This window comes from Sebastes umbrosus, chromosome 24, assembly GCF_015220745.1.
Source record: "Sebastes umbrosus isolate fSebUmb1 chromosome 24, fSebUmb1.pri, whole genome shotgun sequence".
NCBI lineage: Eukaryota > Metazoa > Chordata > Actinopteri > Perciformes > Sebastidae > Sebastes > Sebastes umbrosus.
In genome coordinates, this window is record NC_051292.1 from 8,505,890 (window position 1) to 8,528,499 (window position 22,610).

The window sequence follows — 22,610 nt, forward strand, 5'->3', positions numbered from 1 at the left end:
TATCACAGGAACGTCTTCTTTCTTGTTCCCCATGTCTGTATTACATGTAGTGAGCTTTTGATTTTGCCTCTCGGGCTTTTCAGGAACTAGGTCACACACAGCCTCGGCCCCTGGTGTAAACAAGACGCGACACGGCAGCAGCTGGGGCCCAGGATGCAGCGCTGGCTGCTGCTGCTGCCATGCAGATGGACAGCCAATAGAAACAGATTGAGGAGTACAGATTGGTCAGCGCCGATATCAAGCTTTGAACTATTTGCAGGTAAGGTTTAGAATTACATTTGAATTGGTGTCGGTTGGCTGCGTCCCAGCATTGTTGAGTTATGCAAATGGTTTGTTCCTTTTATTTGTAGTTCGTTGAAAGGGAGTGGTTGCTGATCCTTTTTAAAAACCTGTTTGATAGTGACAAACGGTAAAATAAAATGAGATAATCCTTTGTTAGTCCCACAGCGGGCACATTTGCAATGTTATTGAATGTTACTACCATTTATTTACCTTTTTAAAAAGAGGGTGATTTTATTCAAATTCCATAAGAACAGCCTTTATATAGCCCACATTTTAAGTAATTGATCTTAAAAGCTTTCGGAAAATGAAGAGTAGCAAGACTGACATGGTCCTAATAAATCCAGATCTTTATAATCCAAGTTTACTTTCAGTAAGTGCTTAAAGATGAAGTAGGCAAGATTGGAGCAAATATGATTTGTTTTAAAAAAAGTTATTTTTATAAAACAATCGCTGTATCGTGACAGTAGTTCATGAAACAGGTAACCTGGAAAAAAAATCATGTGCCTCTCTGTCCTCCAGTGCTCCTAACGGCATCTGCAAGATTTCACAGACCAGAGGAAAACAAGCAGTAAGAGCTGATCGCAGCCATGAACATCTCTTAATCTAATCTCAGAGTTTCTATTGGCCCAAAGCGTTTGTGGGAGTAACGGACACAATAGGCTTGTTTCATTGCTGTAAATGAGAAATACAATATACTTGATACGACATGTATCTGAATTTCAATAATATCTGACGTGACAATTAAATCCTAACGGACATAATACAATATTCATAGCTATTTTCCTATATCCTCCTGTATTAAGTCCAGTCTCAGCAGCGTCTTTAATCAGAAACTGCACCATGATGCCTTTTTGACCTCTTGGCATCTGTTTCAGGAATGCTGCGCCACCACTTTGAAGTTCCCACAGCAGCATTATCTGCGTTGCGTTATACCGATCAGCCATAACATTAAGACCACTGACAGGTGAAGTGAACAACATTGACTATCTTGTTACAATGGCACCTGGCAGTGGGGAGATATATTAGGCAGCAAGTGAACTTTGAACTTTGTGTTGGTAGCAGAAAAAATGGGCAAGCTTAAGGATGTGAGAGACTTTAACAAGAGCCAAATTGTGATGGCTAGACGCAGTCGTCTAGCCATCACAATTTGGGGTCAGAGCATCTCCAAAGTCTGCAGCTCTTGTGGGATGTTCCTGGTTATGTTATGGCTGATTGGTGTATATATTACTTTATTGATAAAGTGCACCACATGTGTCAAATGGAGCATGCATGTTCCGCTTTAATTCCCAACTCAACATCTTGTAGTTCCACGTGACGACCACACTTTTGAGTACAGGCGTGGAAAAAAAGCATGTTGCACAGATGATGCCTTCAGGTGCTGCCCGTAAACACGAGTTTCTTACAGAGTGTGGCTCATAGCTTGTCATGCAAACGAAATAGAAACTATCTAGAAATAGAAATGATCTAGAAACAGTTTACTCTGAATTTATATGACAAAAAACTGAGGTCAAACCCAAGTAGGCTATGCTCAGACATGTGGTCTAAACATCAGACAAAATAAATATAATATAAAATAAATAGCTCAAATATGTGCCGATTGCTAATAATAATTATATTGTTTATTGTTTAGTTTATATGTTTTCATATATGCAATTTACAGTTCGTAATTACAATAGTTTATAAACCAATTTTTTAAGTAGTTGAGCTTACAGATGAACTCATTAAGTACACTGGAGAAAACAACTGAATTAAAAAAAGAAAAGAAAAAAAAACACAAAAAACAATAATACAAAAATTCATCTCCTTGTATTTTTATATATGGTACATTTTTTTTGTACTTTGCACTACTAACTTTTTTTTCTGCCTTTTTACTAACATGTTTTTGCACTATGGAACTGTGATGCTGGAAACTTGAATTTCCCTCGGGATCAATAAAGTTACTATCTATCTATCTATCATATGCATCCTCCTTCACGTCAGGTAGTAGTACCATTTAGAGTTGTACCATAAAATAAATATCAATAAATAATTGATGTACCTAGACACCCAGGTTTCAATGGTCTGTGGTTTGTTTTACTAATTCCGACGTTCTCAAACAGCACCTGAAGACATTTCGACGCTCAGCTGCACCAGTATTGGCCGAGTCTCAGTATAACATGATGTACCCAAACTACACACGTAGAAGTACATAACGTTACTAATCATGGCATTTGTGTGTGAGTGAGTGAGTGAGTGTCACGCAGTCATGGAGATCAATCAGAAAGACTGCAGACATAATCCTCTGGCTACTGCCGGCTTTCTGTCAAGGGTGTTTCTTTGGTAAGTCTCATTATCTTAAAGTTTTATAGAACTTTCAGGGTTTTATTGTGGTGTGTTGAAATGGGACTAGAGTTATGGGAAAAAGAGGCGTGACTTATTCAAAAGGACGTTTCATCTTTAAAAACTTTTATTTTGGAGAATTGGATTCTCACAACTTCTACCACCTCTTGCAACACAACTTTAACCACCTGTTGCAACACAACTTTAACCACCTGTTGCAACACAACTTTAACCACCTGTTTCAATACAACTTTAACCACCTGTTGCAATACAACTTTAACCACCTGTTGCAACACAACTTTAACCACCTGTTGCAACACAACTTTAACCACCTGTTGCAATGCAACTTTAACCACCTGTTGCAACACAACTTTAACCACCTGTTGCAATGCAACTTTAACCACCTGTTGCAACACAACTTTAACCACCTGTTGCAACACAACTTTAACCACCTGTTGCAACACAACTTTAACCACCTGTTGCAATGCAACTTCTACCACCTCTTGCAATACAACTTTAACCACCTGTTGCAATGCAACTTTAACCACCTGTTGCAACACAACTTTAACCACCTGTTGCAACAAAACTTTAACCACCTGTTGCAATGCAACTTCTACCACCTCTTGCAATACAACTTTAACCACCTGTTGCAATACAACTTTAACCACTTCTTGCAATACAACTTTAACCACCTGTTGCAATGCAACTTTAACCACCTGTTGCAATACAACTTTAACCACTTCTTGCAATACAACTTTAACCACCTGTTGCAATACAACTTTAACCACCTGTTGCAACACAACTTTAACCACCTGTTGCAATGCAACTTCTACCACCTCTTGCAATACAACTTTAACCACCTGTTGCAACAAAACTTTAACCACCTGTTGCAATGCAACTTCTACCACCTCTTGCAATACAACTTTAACCACCTGTTGCAATACAACTTTAACCACTTCTTGCAATACAACTTTAACCACCTGTTGCAATGCAACTTTAACCACCTGTTGCAATACAACTTTAACCACTTCTTGCAATACAACTTTAACCACCTGTTGCAATACAACTTTAACCACCTGTTGCAACACAACTTTAACCACCTGTTGCAACTCAAATCACTGACTCACTCACTCATCTTCAACCAGCTTATCCGGGGTCAGGGAACTCAAATACAAAGTAATTTCCCTCCCTCACCCAAAAGAGATGCATTCTGCACATTTATGTTCTTAAACAGTAATTACATTTTTAGGTAATGCAAACAGCAAAATGTTTATTTCCTAGTACAAAATCATCTTCAGAGAATAAGTTTGTTATTTTGCCAGTAATTTTGCAACAATGTTTTAAAGTTTAGCTCAAATTAGATTGTAAAGACATTGCAAATTTGAATCAGAGAGCAAGAGCTTTTAAGATGTATCTTTTTTTTCCAGATTTATTGTTTTTTATATGTTGTATCTACATTCAGTTATACCTAAAAGACATAGAGATTCTATTCAAATTACACAGGATAATTAAAACATCATTGTTGGTACATGCAGTTGGAGTTGTGCATGCACTGCAAATATCCCTACTGTGGGACTAATAAAGGAATATCTTATCTTATGATGTTGATGACCCTTGATATGACAGCTATCTTCTTATCTCAAGATATAGGTAGCAACAGGTCCTGGGTGTTCTCCCGCCTTTACTCCATTGCTCTTAAAAGGATTTCGGTTGTGAGTCAGCCATACGCCGAGAGGGCAAACAATAGGGGAACTTGTTTGGTGATGTTGATGCTATTTCATTTGTTATGTTCATTTAGTAAATTATGGTCCCATTTAGAGTCAAATAGACCATAAAGCAGGGGATGCTTTAGGGCGTGACTACCTTGTGATTGACAGGTCGCTACCACGGCGTTGTCCGGTCTGGGAGTTATCCGTGTTTTCGTCTTACAACTTTAACTCTTTCACAGTGTGTTTTCAGTTCATGAAAGTTAATTGTAACATTTTGGTCGCCTAAAAATGTCTTATTCAGCATTCGGTTGTACTTAGCTACACCCTCTTGTGTCACTAAAAAACAAGATTGCGACAGCCAAAATGCTGAACTCAGGGCTTCGTAGTCCATAAACCAATGTCACCATGACCACGTCCACTTCTGTTATACTGCATGTGGTGTTAACAATCAGCAACCGAAAATGGTTACATATTATACCTTTAATGTAATCTATTCTCTATCTTTGGTCCGCAGTAGTAAAAGATTAAAAAACTTCAAACAAGAACACACAGTGTCAACAATATGAAGCACCCCAAAATCAGCCAATATCATCCAATTGCAGAGAATGATTTGAATTAATTTCCTCCCTCATTAAACATTTTCAAAGCAAATTTTAAATTTTATTCTGTTTGACTGACATAAATCCTCTCTGCTTACTAACTGCCGTCTGTTTCAGCTGGTTATCCCGGTTGCTGCACCTCGGCCACAAGCGGAGGCTGGAGGAAAGTGACATGCACAGCGTTCTTCCAGAGGATAAGTCTGAAATACTGGGAGAAGAACTACACAGGTACTTACATTACATGTGATAAATATGTCACTTTTCAGTCATAGTAATCACAAGCTTAATGTTGGGAATTAAACAAAAACACTTGCTTAGGTTTAGGAAAAAGAAAACATGGTTTTGGTTAAAATTACTAAATTTTTACAATGCAAATGGTAAATTGACTTGCATTTATATAGCGCTTTTCTAGTCTTCCAACCACTCAAAGCGCTTTACACTACATGTCAGTTTTCACCCATTCACACACACATTCATACACATCAGAGGCTACTAAAGTGCCAACTTTGCCCATCAGGATCTAATCTAAATACTCATTCACACACCGATTGCTATGCCTTCGGGAGCAATTTGGGGTTAAGTGTCTTGCTCAAGGACACATCGACATGTGACCCGGAGCAGCCGGGGATCGAACCACCAACCTTCCGATTGGTGGACAACCTGCTCTACACAGCCGCCCATAAAATGCGACTGGATCTTATGAACACAGGAAACAAATGAACAGCTGAAACGCCCTGTGTCTCTTTTGCTCTTTGTCACCACAGCACTTTCCCTGTGTGTTTACTGTTGCTTGTGCTGCAGTATTGAATGCAAACGGCCGTGTCGGTATTTGAAGGCTCATTCTAAGCTAACAAAAACACAACGATTCTTAGTTTCTGGAAATTATACACTAATGAAAACATAGTTATGAATATTATATTCCATTTCTGCTAATAGATCCCCCGAAATGTTACACGCTGTTCCTTTAATGTTTACCTTATATTTGAATAATTCTGTTAATATAGACATTGAATATGCAATACTTACTAAACTACAATATATCAAATAAGGACTTTAAAGGCACTCTGAACTGTCTCACACTAAACAGTTGTATTTATTTAGATCTTGCATAACATTGTAAAAATGAGTTATGGTTTTGACAGTCGCTAAATTCCAGTGCAGAATGAACATGTTGCTGCGTTGTCTTGTTGCAGACTTTGGGACGGTGAATTTAGAAAAGCCACAAAGGAACTTCGGAAGCCAAAACTCAGCCGAGTTCTCGTTAAGTGCTATGGGAAGTCCTACGCAGTGGTTGGCTTGTTCGTATTTTCACTGGTATGTTCTGGCTCTTTAAAGCCTCCTTCACATTTTGCAAATCCATTTTTTTGAACCCACATCTGATGTCAGTAATGCACTTTTTCTTTTTCATAAAGGAGGCAATTAAAGTGGTCCAGCCACTTCTTCTTAGGCAAGTAATCCTGTACTTTGAGAATTATGACCCAGACGACCAGAGGAGTCTTTTGATGGTGTACGGTTACGCTGCTGCCATGTCCCTCTCCACCTTCGGGCTGACTATCCTCCAACATCTCTACTACTACCACGTCCAAAGAACAGGCATGAAGATCAGAGTGGCCATGTGTCACATGATATACAGGAAGGTCAGTGGAGATTTTGCAGATTTGCAGGCTGGTTGCAGATTTTTCCCTCCTAGGAATCTGTATGTTCAGTAATACTCACCAGACAGGTGAAATATCTCTCTCCAGGCTCTTGGCCTCAGCAGTGAATCCATGGGGCAAACAACCACCGGACAGATTGTGAACCTCCTTTCAAATGATGTCAATCGTTTTGATGAGGTAAGGTAACACAAGTTTGAGCTCAAACACCAACACAAATCATCTAGATGCTCATGATTTAACAATTGTCTCTATAGATTACACTCAATCTGCACTACCTGTGGCTGGGACCTCTTCAAGCGATGGTGATCATCGTTTTGCTCTGGCACCAGATCGGAGTCTCGTGTCTGGCAGGTGTGGCGGTCATTGCCGTCATGTTGCCAGTACAGACCTGGTTTGGGAAGCTCTTTGGTATCTTCAGGTACGGCTGTGTATTGGAAAGAATCTGGCGATATAATACGTATCATGATAATGGGGTTATGAGTCAATATATTGCGATACTGAATTACGATTGAAAATAAGGTCATGTTTTAATTCATGTCATTTATTTATTTTGTTATATATTTATTAGGTAATTATTTTTATTCTTATTTATTTGCAGGAGCAAAACGGCAGTCCTTACTGACGTTAGAATTCGCATCATGAACGAAGTGGTGTCTGGCATCAGGATCATCAAGATGTACGCCTGGGAGAAACCCTTCTCAGCTCTGGTTGCCGAAGTCCGCAGGTAAGGATGAAAATAATATTTATTTGTTAAGAATACACAAACTTTGTTAGTGTTTTTGCAGGGATAAAATGGGGGCAATTAAGGGCATTTGTTTTCACTGGGACCACTGGGACATGGGCCCGCATGTTTCAACATTTAGTTTTACACTGATATATAAATCTAATAAATATATCTACGAATCACTTAAACATACCTTTATTTTAAAGGGATAGTTTGGTGTTTTGAAGTGGGGTTGTATGAGCTACTTATCCACAGTCAGTGTATTACCTATGATGGTCAGCGTGCCCCCAGCATCAAGAAACAGACAGGAGTACCGACACCGGAGCAAAGCAATACAGTGCTGTGGACGGGGCTTTGAAGAGAGCATAGATAAGTTCCACTTTCAGTTTAGTTCCCTGTCGTAAAGGAAAAGAAAATAGCCGTCTGACAGCAAGATAAAGCGCTGAAAATAATCAAAATATAGTGTACACTTTCTTTTAGGTGGCTAAAGTATATTTTTCTGCAGCACTGTATTGCTTTGCTCCTGTCTCTGTATTCTTGTCTGTTACCCCAAGGTGGGGGCGTGCCGACCATCATCTACTTTAAGTAATCCGCTGATTATGGATAAGTACCTAAAACAACCCCACTTCAAAACACCCAAACTATCCCTTTAACTTGCCAAACATAATCTATACTCATAATATGCCCCCAAAATCTGTGAACAAAATGGATAGTGGTAGTCGAAATGCAGTAACATGGATGAGCCAGTGTGATTTAAAATTCCTGCTTTCCTGGAGTGTCGCTTCTACGCTAGAAAATGTGATTGATAACCGTGTTAATAAATGTGCTGCGACTTGTAGAATTAGTTGCTATTAGCTTTAATCCTCAAGAACATGTAGAGACTAATTTATATATTGGAAGTTTCATTATCTTGTCAAAGTTGGCAAACACACTGATGATTGATGGGTCCCTTCAGGTAAAGTCAGTGGTATAGAGGGAGAGGTGTTGTACGATGTAGTGCAGTCCCATGTTTATTAAATGGCCTGTTTGTCCAGTAGGCAAACTGCACTCCGTGTTGTTCAAATCGTCCGTCGTTCACCTCCAATGTGTCTGAAAACATTCCTGCTGCCGTCGGCACCGTCTGTTTGAGTTACGGCGACCTGTGACAGTTGCCCCCGTTTGCAACCAAATAGATTTGTCCCGCCCCGGTTGTCAGCGTCCCTGGTGCATGCAATGAGTTTATCGAGTCTGTTGGTGTCACTGGTGTTGTGGAATTTCTGATACTCCGGTTAACTCAGTCAACAGGAAGGAAGAGGCCCCGGAGCTGTGGATGTCCAACACAGAAAGTGGGGCCTTTTGCATGTCTGTGCCCACATTGTCTCATAATCCGCCTGTGAGGGTAGCAAGTGACATCACCAAAGAGATATCACACCATCAGACACAGCCCTTCCTGGGGATTCCGTGCGGCAGGTTTTCGCCTGTCCGTTAAAATCCAACATTTTCTAACTATGTGGACATGGATGGGTGGAGAAAATGGAGAACTTCAAGGAGCCTTGAGAATGTCGGTTTACCGCGAGAAGAAACCTTGCACGAAGTATAACATATCCAAACATTTCCTCATCACGATTCCGCGCCACCTCATGTCCGTGCGACTTCCCTTGCAGATAGCATAACCAAGGCTTTAGTTGTTTGATTTTGGCGCAGTTTGATATCATTCATCAAACCTGCAGTTAAACAATTTCAGGTTGTCAGCCTCCCACGGGTTTGTTGGCTGAACCTGTATTTCAGCTTTTCAGTGTAGCTCCTCTTTGCTACTCTGGTCTCCTTCTTCAGGGTGTTTCTAGCCTGGTTGTACAGGAGTCTTTCCTCACAACGCTGCTGAGTTTAACTGTAAACCAGGGTTTGTTGTTTTTGGCACAGTGAGTGCACACACATGCCTTCTCCTCGCAAAAGCTGATATAAGACATCACAGTGTAAGTGAGTTCATGTACTGTAGGTCTGCAGCTGCAGCCTCAAGAACACTGGTGGAAAGTCCTATAGAAATTATTAATCGACTCAATCAGTTGAGCAAATTTTGTTTATGTAATGTGTTTTGTGTAACATGCCGATACAAATTGCATCACATAGAAATTATAAGATGAGAAAACGCAAGAAAAGGTATTTTTTTAAATACGTTTTGTGGTCTAAATTGTCATACATCCCTTTTAATAATCTCTGCTCAGTCACAAACATATTCAACTAGCACTGCATCTGCTATAGTAAGCATGAAATGTCAGATTGACTTCAATGTAACAGGTGGAAGGTTCTCTTTATAAAGTGTTGAAGGGCTTTATGGCATCAAGGGGCAAAGATAAATGGCACTCAAACACATCATTACTTAACATGCTGAACTTGAAAAACCTTTTACTTGAAAACCTTTTACAGCCACTCTGCCAGTTACAGGGGGTGAATGTTGGACAATAAATGACAGACGTGCGGTGGAGGATCAATTTAACAGACTTACACATTAACTTTTTTCTAAGAAACCTTTCCTGGAATTCCTGGAGGATCAATTTAACAGACTTATACATTAACTTTTTTCTAAGAAACCTTTCCTGGAATTACTGGACCTGAAGTAATTTGCTACCCGTAATGGTAACAGTGTGTGTTAATTTATGGTGAAATGGCTCATCTTGCTTTCAAATTTGAGCAGAATCTTACTGCCGTTTCTCAGTTTTGCACAGTAGTAGGCAAAGGGGTTCATCTTTATATAGAAAACAACTCAAAGCATGCTAAAGCTTCCTGCTTTCTGCTGGACTTTGCCAGGTGCTGCCTGCAGACACTTAATATTAACAGTGGTTTGCACTGCCAATTTCCCAGCAGCATGGTACAATTTGTAGTAACATAGAAAGCAACAATACATCAGCAAAAATGTGTACAAACAGCAACTAACAATGGTCACATTATACCTTTTTTAAATATGAAACAAAGCAATACATACGTTAACAAAGACAGTTAAGTTTAATATATAGTTCTATTTAGGCACTAAAGCTGTTATCTTTGGCAGTTAAGCTTGTTTCGTGACTTCCAGTTTACATAGTCGATTGGATAGCACCACAGATGTTTTCTAGGAACCAATTTGCACATTATTAAAGTTCACTGGCATCGCTGAAGTTTTATGGCTGCAACCCAATTTTAGCAGGTCAAAACTCGCCAGTAGTGACGGAGAAATTAGGAAAGGCTCATCGCACAAATCTAGTAATGGATTTAGGGATAGCTGGTATAACCCAATCTAGAATTAATCTTCTGCACGCTAGAAAGGCTTAACAATAAGCTTTCAGTTTAAAGCAGTGGTTCCCAAACTATTTCCTTGAAGCCCCCCCCCTACCTGTATCTGAAAAAAGCTGAGCTGAGGATTTGTAATTCTTTGATGATGTCAGAAAATATGTGGAGCCCAACTCTGCCCTTCCTCCCTGGTGCTCAGTGTTTTACCCTTATCATGATTTGACTTAATCCGTTCCTCTGGCATCTCTGACCCTGGTTGCCCCAGCAACTGGCTCTAGACAGGACTCCAACCCAATAATGTCAACAGAGGGACACTCTGACAAACACTCTGACCTCCCGACCAAGAAGAGAGGAATTAATAGGAAAAAAATATTTTTTTGAAAGGCTAAACGCCAACAAATATGGATTGTAGCAGAATATTTTGTTAGTTCAAAAAAATATGAATTTTTAAAATGATAACATCTATTTTTTTTCCTAATCAATTTGGACTTTTGGACTTTACAACGCTCTGGAGTCATTGGAAAAGTTTGAATCACTCTAGTCAGAAACAATCCTACGCAGCCACCACTGAAATCTAATTCTACAAGTATAATACTAATAATATTAATGTAGCCTGATCTTTATCTGCAACTAAGCATCATACTGGGTTTAAACAGAATGTGACCTACTAAGTAACAAAATAGTATATCTTTTTAAATAGTTTTATGTACAGGCTTTTTTTTAATAAATTATCCAGTAAGTGTGTTATTATGATTTAAGTTATACATGATCAAATCTAAATTTTACAACCTCAGAGCAGTCAAATCCTGGCGCACCCCCTGTGATCTTTGGTGCCAACCTAGAGGGGGCCTGGACCCCAGGTTGGGAACCACTGGTTTAAAGCATGCACAAACACTTGTGGTCATGTGTCATTTAACAGTCATCATCTGGCTATTGCAGAATTAACTCTTCATCTGTTGTCTTTCTCTTCCCAGGAAAGAAATCAGTCAGATATTGAAGAGCTCGTCCCTGCGAGGACTCAACATGGCCTCCTTCTTTGCCAGCAGCAAGATCATCGTCTTCGTCACCTTCACTGTCTACGTTCTCCTGGGCAACACCATCACTGCCAGCAGTGTGTTTGTCACAGTTTCCCTCTATGGTACCATCAAGCTCACGGTCAGCCTGTTCTTCCCGCTAGCCATCGAGACTCTGTCAGAGACTATGGTCAGCATACGCAGGATTGAGGTAATTCTGTTTTCTGTTATGAATTGCAGCAGCCGTTTTACATTTGTCAACGGCTTTATTTGCATATAATAGTAACAGTTGGCACAATTACTTAAGCGATACAAAGCTTTCTGCTCCAGTTCTGCTGTTATGAAACTGTTAAGTTCCAAGAACATTACATAACTTCAATACTGAGTCCCAGTGTGTATGTAGGAAGGTAAATCCTGCAAAGCATGGACTCTTTTTAGGGTTTTAGAGCACACAATCCCCCCCCCCCCCTATTGTATCCAGTAATGATTTGTCTGTATATCCCTTGAATTGGATACATACACATATTGTTTCTCAAGCAGCCATACTTTTTACTTTACCTCAGAGATCCATTCTAAAATGACTTTGCACACAATTCCAGTCCTGTCTGTCTGGTTATAAGCCACAGAACACATTTTAGTGAATAGGGAGGTATGCTGGCCTAAAGTAAACATCACATGGAGGCATGGGGCGTTAAAACCTGTCTGACCTTTTACTCCTGCCAAGAGAATAACATGCAGTTAACACAGGAAGAAATGTACATATTGTACATTGTAAATCTGTTTTTATCCCACCATGGGTTTAGAGCTGTACTGTCCTTGATGAATGTTCAGTTACACTTTAAACCTACTTCTTTATCGACACTCTTTTCACAACGAGAATGATAAAACGCAAGAGTTGATAGCACTGTGGGTAGTAATAAAAAGTGCAGACACCGCACTGACTGGGTTTTAATTATAGGTTTCAAAGTGTAAAGGCATGTGTGTTGATTAACCCCTTCCCAGGATTTTCTCCTGCTGGAAGAGATTGAGAGAAAAAACTCTGGGCTTCTTCTGGAGGAAAAGAAGGAAAACTCCATTGAGATTGACAAGTTGACCTGCTACTGGGATAAGGTGAATATTCTAACCTTAAAGTGATATTTCTTTACAGGACATGTGTGCTTAACACTGTATATTGCATGTATTGTATTACTATCGAGAAGGAGGTTAAATAACGCTCCAAAGTTACGCTAAATTTTGGCGGGGAAAAACCGGCATTGGCCATTTTCAAAGGGGTCCCTTGACCTCTGACCTCAAGATATGTGAATGAAAATGGGTTCTATGGGTACCCACAAGTCTCCCCTTTACAGACATGCCCACTTTATGATAATCACATCCAGTTTTGGGGCAAGTCATAGTCAAGTCAGCACACTGACACTGACTTTTTGTTTCTCTAAATGTGTGTTTTTCTTCCCTGTCAGAGTTTGGACGCTCCATCGCTGCAGAACATCTCTATCACAGTGAAGTCGCACCAACTAGTGACTGTAATCGGCCCAGTGGGAGCTGGAAAGGTTCGTACAACTGTCTAAACCAGTTTTGGCCTACAACCTGTACAACCTGTTTTATAAACAGTTAATCTGAGCACCAACAAGGGAAAGTGTTGTCCATAAATCAATTTTTCCCACCAGTCATCTCTGCTGAGCGCCATCCTGGGAGAGCTGCCTCGCGACACTGGAACACTGAAGGTCAAAGGTCAGCTGACCTACGCCGCTCAGCAGCCCTGGGTGTTCCCTGGAACTATTCGCAGTAACATCCTGTTTGGGAGAGAGCTGAACCCCCAGAAGTATGAGAGAGTCCTCAGAGCCTGCGCTCTGAAGAGGGTGAGATATAACACAGTAGCAGGCAGGCAGGCAGGCCCTCTGGTGGCCATGCTGGAGGCCCTCAGCTCTTGTAAACCACTGACTGTGTGTATATTTTGTCAATAATACAGACACATTGAGTTCGCTAAGCACAGTTTTTGGCCAGCTGTCTTTGATTGTTGTTAAAAGCACTCCACTGATTTATGCATGTGTCATGATGGACAGCTTTTAAAAAAAAAAAAAAAGGATCAAAGTCGATGCAGCAGGACCAGACATGTAGTCTTTTTTTTTTCCCACACAGTCTTCTTCCTTGTCAAAAACTGACATCTACATTACCCACAATGCGACTACTGAAAGTTGGGTCGGGGATTCGGGGTTGTGTCTAGAAGGTAACCCACAAATTGCAAAAGCGTGTGAGAACTCTGCGAGACTTGCTGCCCAACGACCTATCCCAGGGGTCAGCAACCTCTACTATCAAAAGAGTAATTTTTTTGGGCCGCAAAACATATGAGCCTTATAATGAAGGTAACACAGCCTATTACGTCTAATGTAGTGAGGACCCAAGTGCAAATGAGAGGCAGGACATTGAAGAAACATCTGCGCCTGCTGTCTAATCTGCAAATGCAGTGCGATTGTTCTGGAAATGTCTTTCAATATTACTTTTTTTATTGTCGAATCTGTCCACGCTATTAAATTTCTCTGGGACTTTTCTTTTTTGGGATTTGGAATCCATAACTAGCCTATTGAGCTATTGAGGTTTGGCTAAATTAGAGGATAAGGCGCCAGGCCGGAGACATACATAGGCTATAACGCACGTTTTAATTCGTTGTATAGGCTACATATTTTTACAACTGGAGAATGTAAGAAACAATATAGGCCTACAAAAATGATAATTTAAACTGTTAACTGTTTAAACTGTTATTCATTTCCATGTAACCTTTTGTCAAAGCTACCAGAAGCCACTGGAGAGGGGCTAAAGAGCCACAGGTTGCTGACCCCTGTCCTATCCTAACCTTAACCATTCAACGTGACTTCACTTGAGGCAATTTATCGATCTTCACGCACATTCAAAAGATTTTATGAAATACACTTTGATGTGTAAAATTGGTGTTGTTCCCCTTTTAACAGTTCTAGTTAACAGAGCCAAAACGTAGACTATTGTCTCTCGTCTTTGCGTCGTATTAGTAGTAAACCTCCATCGTCTTTGAGTGCAGGACCTGGAGCTGCTCCCAGACGGAGACCTGACACTGATCGGGGACAGAGGAGCCACACTCAGCGGGGGACAGAAAGCTCGGGTCAATCTGGCGAGGTAAAAGGACAGTGACAACTCTCATCTCTGTGTTACCAAAGTCACTAAAGTACCCATTTTAGTGTGTGTATGTTTTTTCCAGGGCTGTGTATCAGGATGCAGGCATCTACCTCCTGGATTACCCTTTAAGTGCTGTGGACGCAGAGGTCGGGAGACACCTCTTTGAAAAGTGAGTGACTACCATTTCTGTCCCAAATCCATTGCTCATGCTAATTGTATATCGTATGTACTACATACTAATCAGTAGTATACTAATTAATCACACACAAGTATGTTTGGTTTTCATAAAGTGCACAATTTATGTACACAACTTTGTTTTGTCTGTCTCTGTGTTCATGATCAGGTGTATCTGTGGCCTGCTGAAGAACAAGACTCGTATCCTGGTCACCCACCAGCTGCAGTACCTGAAGGCAGCCGACCAGATTGTGGTCCTCAAGGAGGTTGGTGTCCCTGGAGAGGAAAATATTTCAATTGAGCTTTCTGACATTTCCCATAGGACCCAGTTACAAAGACTATGCAAGGACAAAAATGTTGGAAGTCATTTTTGAAGATGGTTGAAGAGTCATAAACTCTGAAATCTTCAGCTCTGTTTACTCTGGAAGAACACCACCCTCTTCCTGATTTGTGCCATAAAGCAATCCCAACAGATTTCCAGCTAAATCAGAACTAGTGACTCAGTGTAGGCCAGCTAGTATAGGTCGCCAGTTTGTTGGAGTTATGTCTCAAAATTAATGTGGAAACATTTATTAATGTTAAATCCAGTATCAGTATCACCTTTTAACCTGAGCTGGGGGAGGGGGCTAATTAGTTAATAGTTGGAAAAAACTCACAAATTTATGAGAAAAAAATTAAATATTCTCGAAGATTATAAAGCCATAAATTTCTGAGTTTTTCTCACAAATTTATGAAAAAAAACTTGAATATTTTCAGAGATAATAAAGTCATAAATTTGCGAGAAAAAACTCAGAAATGCTGAGATTAAAGTCACAAATTTACGAGAGAAACTTTTTCGTCAAGGTTCCACATCGCTTCCCTTTGCAAGGTTTAAAATTTACGACTTTAGTTGTGATCCAAAGTGAGAAGATGTTGTTGCTTGACACATTTTTTTTCTTAAATTTGTGACTTTAATCTCAGAGAATTTCTGAGTTTTCTCTCGCACATTTCTGATTTATTAATCTCATATAATTTTTTTTTCCTCGTAAATGTATCATTTTTTTCTTGTAAATTTACAACTCTTATCTCAAAGAGTATCAGTGTTTCTCTTCTCGTTAATTTAAGACTTTAATCTTGGAAATTCCGAGTTTTTTCTCGTAATATTGCCCTCTTGCTCCGTAAGTAATGTATTTTTTACCTACAATGACCCTAATATGCCGTCGTAGATTCCTATCCAGTGTTTCGTCCTCTTTGTGTCTCCCAGGGTCATATTGTGGCCCAGGGTACCTACAACATGCTGCAGCGCTCCGGCTTCGACATCGAGTTGCTGCAGAAAAGCAATGACGAGCAGGGGCGCTGGCCTCGATCACCTGACTCAGACAAATATTCGTTACTCAGCCAGAGGACCAATCAGTCGCACGATTCACACAGCAGCCTCCTGCCGCCAGACAGCAACTGGATCGACCAGCTGCCGGTGGGTACATTTTCAAAATAAAATCTGATCTTCAAGTAAGTTATGTTATTTTACCACTGATTCATTTACATTTTGTTTTATAGGCATCTTATACATTTTCCATTTCATCTCTTTATCCTTTAGTTTTTGACATCATTGTAAATACTTTTTTGACTTTGCCTGATAACAAATTCTGTTTATAATATTTTCACGTGACGCGTTTTTGTATTTTGCTCCACACTACATCCCTGACTGTATATTTCCAACCTGAATTATATAACTGTGAAGTTTTATAAGTGTGAAGATGGGTGAGTAACCACTTGTTTTGCAGGCTGAAACAGCCCGTACCATGGCAGAGGAGACTCGAGCCGAAGGAAACGTTAGTGGCCACATTTATCTGAAGTACTTCAATGCCGGCTGTAACCCTCTGGTGCTATTGGTGATAGTGCTGCTCAGTGTCGTAGCCGAGGTAAGCCATGGCTCACAGGCCTCTAATATTCAAACTAGTTCTTGAATATGGACAGTATCCACTCTCGCATGTGAAAAGTGATGTTATAGGTTATTATTACACTGCTTTTTTTGAATTCTCGATTCTGCTCGATTTCAATATGTTGGTCCATTGTACTTTGTTTCCATTCATAGGGTGCATATATTATGCAGGACTGGTGGCTGGTATACTGGTGAGTGTTTGATCCATTGTGTAATGGCGTAAATGCACTGTAGCTGCTTACTTTCAAATGCTGTTGTTTGTTTTACTGTTTCTTCAACCGAGTCATATTAGATCTGTTGCTGTGTGCCTGATCGGATGTGTATATCTTGTCACAGGGCAAGTGAGGAGGTTTCTAACAGCACAGTCGCTGCCGTCAGCATTAAAACTGCCATTAATGCTACTCACTCCGATCAAGAGTCCAATCTCACGTTTTACCTCGGCATTTATTCAGGTGAGCCTCCCGTTCCTGTGTTCATCACCACAAATGTTGTTGTTGACTGTGATGTTTATATCCTATCATCGAATATCCTGTTAAAGGGATAGTTCAGATTTTGGGGTTGTATAAGGCACTTAGCCAAAGTCAGTGTATTACATACAGTAGATGATGATCGGCACGCCCACCTAAAAAAATCAATATCAGTTTAAGTGTACGCTATATTAAGAATATTTTCACCACCAGAAAATGTGTAGCGTACACTTAAACTGATATAGATTTTTTTTAAGTTGTCTAAAATATGTTTTGCTGCCGCCCCCGTCCACAGCAGTACATTACTTCTACTGTAGGTAATACACTGACTATGGATAAGTACGTCATACAACCCCACTTCAAAACATCCAAACTACCCCTTTAAGTAGAGCGTGTTCTGCTATAAAACATATTGTACATTAAAAGGTATGCTCTAAAGTGTTGTTTTTGCTGTTAGGTTTGACAGCAGCTGCTGTGATCTTTGGCTATGCCAGGTGTTTAGTGATCATGCACGGGCTGGTGAGAGCAGGTCAGGCTCTGCACAACAGCATGTTCAGCGCCGTCCTCCGCACGCCTGTTCGCTTCTTCGATGTCAACCCCATAGGTGAGCACTGCTCCGAATTTACATCCAGTAAACCAAACGCAGTTTTTGAAGTATACCTGTTGTGTTAAATGGCCGAACTTCTAACTCAGGTTTTACATCCAGTTAGTGCACTAGAGGACCTCCTAGTAAAAAAAAATGTCTGTTTTTCTAACTGACTTTGCTTTCTGCTGCTTTGTAGGAAGAATTCTCAACAGGTTTTCCAAAGACGTCAGCCAGATGGACTCCATGTTGCCCATGACCTTTGTGGACTTCTATCAAGTGAGGAATGATTTAAGACTACTGTACACTCACTGAATTGTATTTGTTCTCCACTTTCAATTCAAACTTTTGACAATAATTCTTTCCAGTGTTTCCTCACACTGCGGTGCGTGTTGTTTTTCAGTTATTTCTACAGAATGTTGGCGTGGTGGTGGTGGCGGCCTCGGTCATCCCTCTCATCCTCATCCCCGTCGTCCCCCTGCTTTTTGTCTTCTTGTACTTGAGACGTTTCTACCTCCGTACATCCCGGGACGTCAAACGCCTCGAATCTACAAGTACGTTCACGGATTCTTGACAAAATTATACCAGGTGCATGAGATGGATTTAAGCAGAAATACAGAAGACAAGTTTGCTATTAAAAATATTGTGAAGCACGTAGATTTCACCCCGTCTTTGTTGTCCGTCCTGCAGCTCGGAGTCCAGTGTTCTCCCACCTGTCTTCGACTCTTCAGGGCCTGTGGACCATCCGAGCCCTCAGAGCCGAGGAGAGGTTAAAGAAAGCCTTCGACGCACATCAGGACCTGCACTCAGGTTCTATTTTACTTAATATCGCTATGTTGTTCCTTGTAGTCAGTCTCTCTAATGCCACTATTCCATAATTTGTACTGATCTTAATGATTGCATATTTTAATAATAATATATATAATTGCCACTGTGCTGAATCTCTTTGCTAAAATCCATGTTCTCTCTCTCTCTGGTGTCAGAGGCGTGGTTTCTCTTCCTGATGACCTCCCGCTGGTTTGCACTTCGCCTTGACAGCATTTGCTCTATATTTTTCACCTTCACAACATTTGGCTGCATCCTGCTCCGAGATGGTGAGGAACTTTGTGCGGCGAACTTTACTACGAATCAGTGTGGTCTTACTACTGTAAGAAGTCTTTGTTTTGAAACTCCTTTTCTTGATCTCGGATGTCTTCTCAATATAACCAATCATACTAACTCCAGTCAGGACCATCTTCTGTGGTCACTTGATGCTGAAAAGTCTTTCAATCCGCCTTATTTGCAGTGTTGTGTTTATCAATAGGATCATGCTCTTGTATAAAATCTAAATAAAGTCTGTGTTTATTAGGGCTCAAGGCTGGAGAGGTGGGCCTGGTGCTGACTTACGCTGTGACACTGATAGGAAACTTCCAGTGGACGGTGAGGCAAAGTGCTGAGGTGGAGAACATGGTAAGAACTAAGTGACTTCTTTAGACATTATATAGTGTTTTGTTTTTGCATTAGATGTTGATATCATCTATTGTGACCTGCTGATTGGTGATCAGTCTTTAACATCAAGCAGGAGGCGTGACTAAAGACCTAACAGATTCTATTTTGTTGGTGTTAATGGTGAAGAGAATGTCTTGTCTCATCAGATGACGTCAGTGGAGAGAGTGGTGGAGTACACTGAACTGGAGAGTGAAGCACCATGGGAAACCGAAAAGCGTCCTCCTCCCGATTGGCCCAGCAAAGGCCTGGTGACCTTTGACCGGGTGATCTTCTCCTACGGCGGCGACGGACCGCCGGTCCTCAAAGACATCAGCGCCACTTTCCAACCCTGTGAGAAGGTGAGACATGTTGGTTTGCCGACAGCCACAGTCCGCCTTTTTTCAAGGCACATGACGGACGCTGATCTTTCTTCTCTCCTGTGCGTCAGGTTGGTATTGTGGGCAGAACAGGTGCTGGGAAAAGCTCTCTGGTCTCAGCTCTGTTCCGCCTGGCAGAGCCTCAGGGGAAGATCTACATCGACGGGGTTTTGACCTCCGAGATCGGCCTCCACGACCTGCGCCAGAAGATTTCCATCATTCCTCAGGTAAACATCAACTCACCTCCTCTTATGAGAACATTTTAATGTAATCTTTTTTTTTTTCTTGAATGATTTTTATTGTTTGCTTAAGAAAAATTACTACAACAGCCTAAATCATAACAAATAAAATATGTACATGTAATAACAGATCATAACTGTAAATTGAAAAACGAGGGAGGAAAAAAATGGAAAAGAAAATATTAAAATATTATTAATAATATTGATATTAATGGTGATAATAATAATAATAATAATTGTTATAATTGAAATGATACCAATAATACAGTTTAAAATAATAATAAATGTAAAGAACAATAATCCATAGTCCTCTCTCTGGTCCCCAGGACCCAGTGCTGTTTACAGGCACCATGAGGAAGAACTTGGACCCTTTCAGCCAGCACACTGATGAAGACCTGTGGAAGGCTCTGGAGGAGGTCAGTATCCAATCAGCACACTCCAACAGTTGCACAAAATGTACCTTAAAGGGAGATTTGTTAAGTATTTAATACTCATATCAACATGGGAGTGGGCAAATATGCTGCTTCAGAATCAGAAATATTGTATTGATCCCCAGGGGAAAATCAAGTTATTCCCAATCTAGAATAGAAATATTTAACCAAGATGAATTTAAAAAAATATATATAAATAAAAAAAGATGTATAACAACAGTGCAAATAATAATGCTGAAAAACAGGATCTATCATTATGTGTGTAAAAATACAAGAGTAGTATAAATAAATAAGAATATTAGTTTAAATGTATAAATAAATGTGTTAATGCCAGAGTAAACCAGCTGAATTATTGCACTAAATTATTGTATTGTTAAATCAGTAGTGCACAGTTGAAGATATAATAAATTATGTAGTTATAGCTGCTGATGCTATTTGAGTTGGGCATGGAGAGGGTGTAAGGGGGTGGTTTTGGAATTGGGCCTCACTCTGTGTTCCCTGCAGGTGCAGCTGAAGTCCTTGGTGGAGGAGCTGCCTGGGAAGTTGGAGACGGTTCTGGCCGAGTCGGGCTCCAACTTAAGCGTGGGCCAGAGGCAACTGGTGTGTCTGGCCAGAGCCGTCCTGAGGAAGACCCGCATCCTGGTCATCGACGAGGCCACAGCCAACGTGGACCCCAGGTACTGCTGACGCAACTCACCTCGTCGTCAATCGCTGTAGGGACCAAAAAATGCATGCAGTAGTACTGTGTACTCAAGCTCTATTAGTTTTGTCTTCAAAGCTTCCTGCTGTTTTATCAAACGTGCAGTGAAAGCCAGTGCTCCAGATGTAGCTCTGATCTGCCTGTTAGAAGAGGGAGGGAAGACTTCATTAATTTTACTTGTGGCTCAGGTAGTAAGACGAGTTTCTTTAACACATCTATACCGTGTCCCTGCAGGACAGATGAGCTGATCCAGAAAACCATACGGGACAAGTTCAGAGAATGCACCGTGCTCACTATAGCTCATCGTCTCAACACCATCATAGACAGCGACAGGATACTGGTGAGTCCTCTCTTCTGCCTCAGTGTAATATACTACTATATACTACTACTTGGAGTGTTATTTAGCCTCCTCACAAGAAGCTAGTATGACATGGTTGGTACCAATGGATTCCTTAGGTTTTTTAGTTTCATATGATGCCTGTTTATTCACTCTTGAGGCCGCTACAACCTAAAAGCCGCAAGATGCGTTAAAGAAATTAAAATGAATTTGCATTATCACGATTATCACGATAACTTTGACAGCCCTAATTCTTACACATTTGGCGATTAATGGTTGTTTTTGTCCTTTATTGTGCTTTAAGGTTCTGGACAGTGGTACCATCCAGGAGTTAGACCGACCCTTCACCCTGCTGCAGAACAAAGAGGGTGCTCTCTACAAGATGGTGCAACAGACGGGCCAGGCCGAGGCAGCAGCCCTGCTGGAGGCAGCCAGGCAGGTAAGGGGAATAATACAGCTTACTTTAAAATATGCACATTTATTATTATTATTATTATTTGGAACTTGGACTTGTTTTTACTGAACGGATGATTTTTCACTCTTTTAAAGGCATCACGTAAGTCTTGACAGCCAGAGGGCAGCAGAGCAAGATTTAAAAGGACTGTAAGTAGTCTCTGAGAACACCTGAGGTCTACCATCGCACTCACAAAGAAAGAAGACACAAACTCACCCTAAAGGAGGTCTCTTTCTGGAAAACTAAAGTTAAGGATTTCTTTTAGGATCAAAGGATTTTTTAGGATTTTTTTATTGCTTTTTTTTAAAGGTGGTTGTTAAGTTAAAACTATTTTTTATCACTGCTACATGTGAATAAGCCTGTCTTCTCATGCACCTGTCATGTGAATGTGCGTGTGTGTGATACTTACTCTCCTGGAACTCCAACTGTGAAACTTCAGGTACACTGAAGACGGTGCTATGATGGTGCTATTCTTTTAATTGCAATGCAAATGTCACAATATGCTAATTTTATACATTTACCTCATATAAATGATTTTTAATTTTTAAATGTTACGGTCTTCACACCTTGTTAAAACAGCTGCTGAGCCCATCAGGGAAAATGTGACTTTTTAAGGTAAAAACTTTTTTAGATTTCTGTGTAAATACTATACCAGTGTATATTTTGATCACCAAAGAAATATTTGTAGGTGTTTATGCAGCATAAATAAATGCTGTAAATAAAGTGTATACCTCTTCCTACTCCTTTTTCGGACGTTTATTTATGTTGTTTA

The 22,610-nt window shown here is 40.4% G+C and overlaps 1 protein-coding gene across 2 annotated transcripts; it reads left to right on the forward strand.

Annotated features, from left to right (window-relative positions):
- Positions 1-86: 86 nt before the first annotated feature.
- LOC119483622 (multidrug resistance-associated protein 4-like) lies at positions 87-22,578 on the forward strand. Of its 2 annotated transcripts, none has more exons than XM_037761876.1 (31): positions 87-259; positions 5,027-5,137; positions 6,103-6,223; positions 6,322-6,546; positions 6,652-6,741; positions 6,819-6,982; positions 7,163-7,288; positions 11,506-11,755; positions 12,547-12,654; positions 13,002-13,091; positions 13,209-13,400; positions 14,594-14,688; positions 14,771-14,857; positions 15,032-15,128; positions 16,106-16,315; positions 16,626-16,763; positions 16,937-16,974; positions 17,120-17,235; positions 17,708-17,854; positions 18,033-18,112; positions 18,237-18,387; positions 18,524-18,643; positions 18,817-18,927; positions 19,182-19,282; positions 19,468-19,659; positions 19,749-19,904; positions 20,243-20,332; positions 20,852-21,024; positions 21,282-21,387; positions 21,689-21,823; positions 21,934-22,578. In XM_037761876.1, exons 2-31 carry the CDS (start codon positions 5,082-5,084, stop codon positions 21,949-21,951), a joined length of 3,783 nt encoding a protein of 1,260 aa, XP_037617804.1. In that variant the 5' UTR covers positions 87-259; positions 5,027-5,081; the 3' UTR covers positions 21,952-22,578. The 2 variants fall into 2 exon arrangements, with proteins under 2 accessions (XP_037617804.1, XP_037617803.1); XM_037761875.1 differs by lacking the exon at positions 87-259 and adding an exon at positions 2,153-2,601.
- Positions 22,579-22,610: the final 32 nt, after the last annotated feature.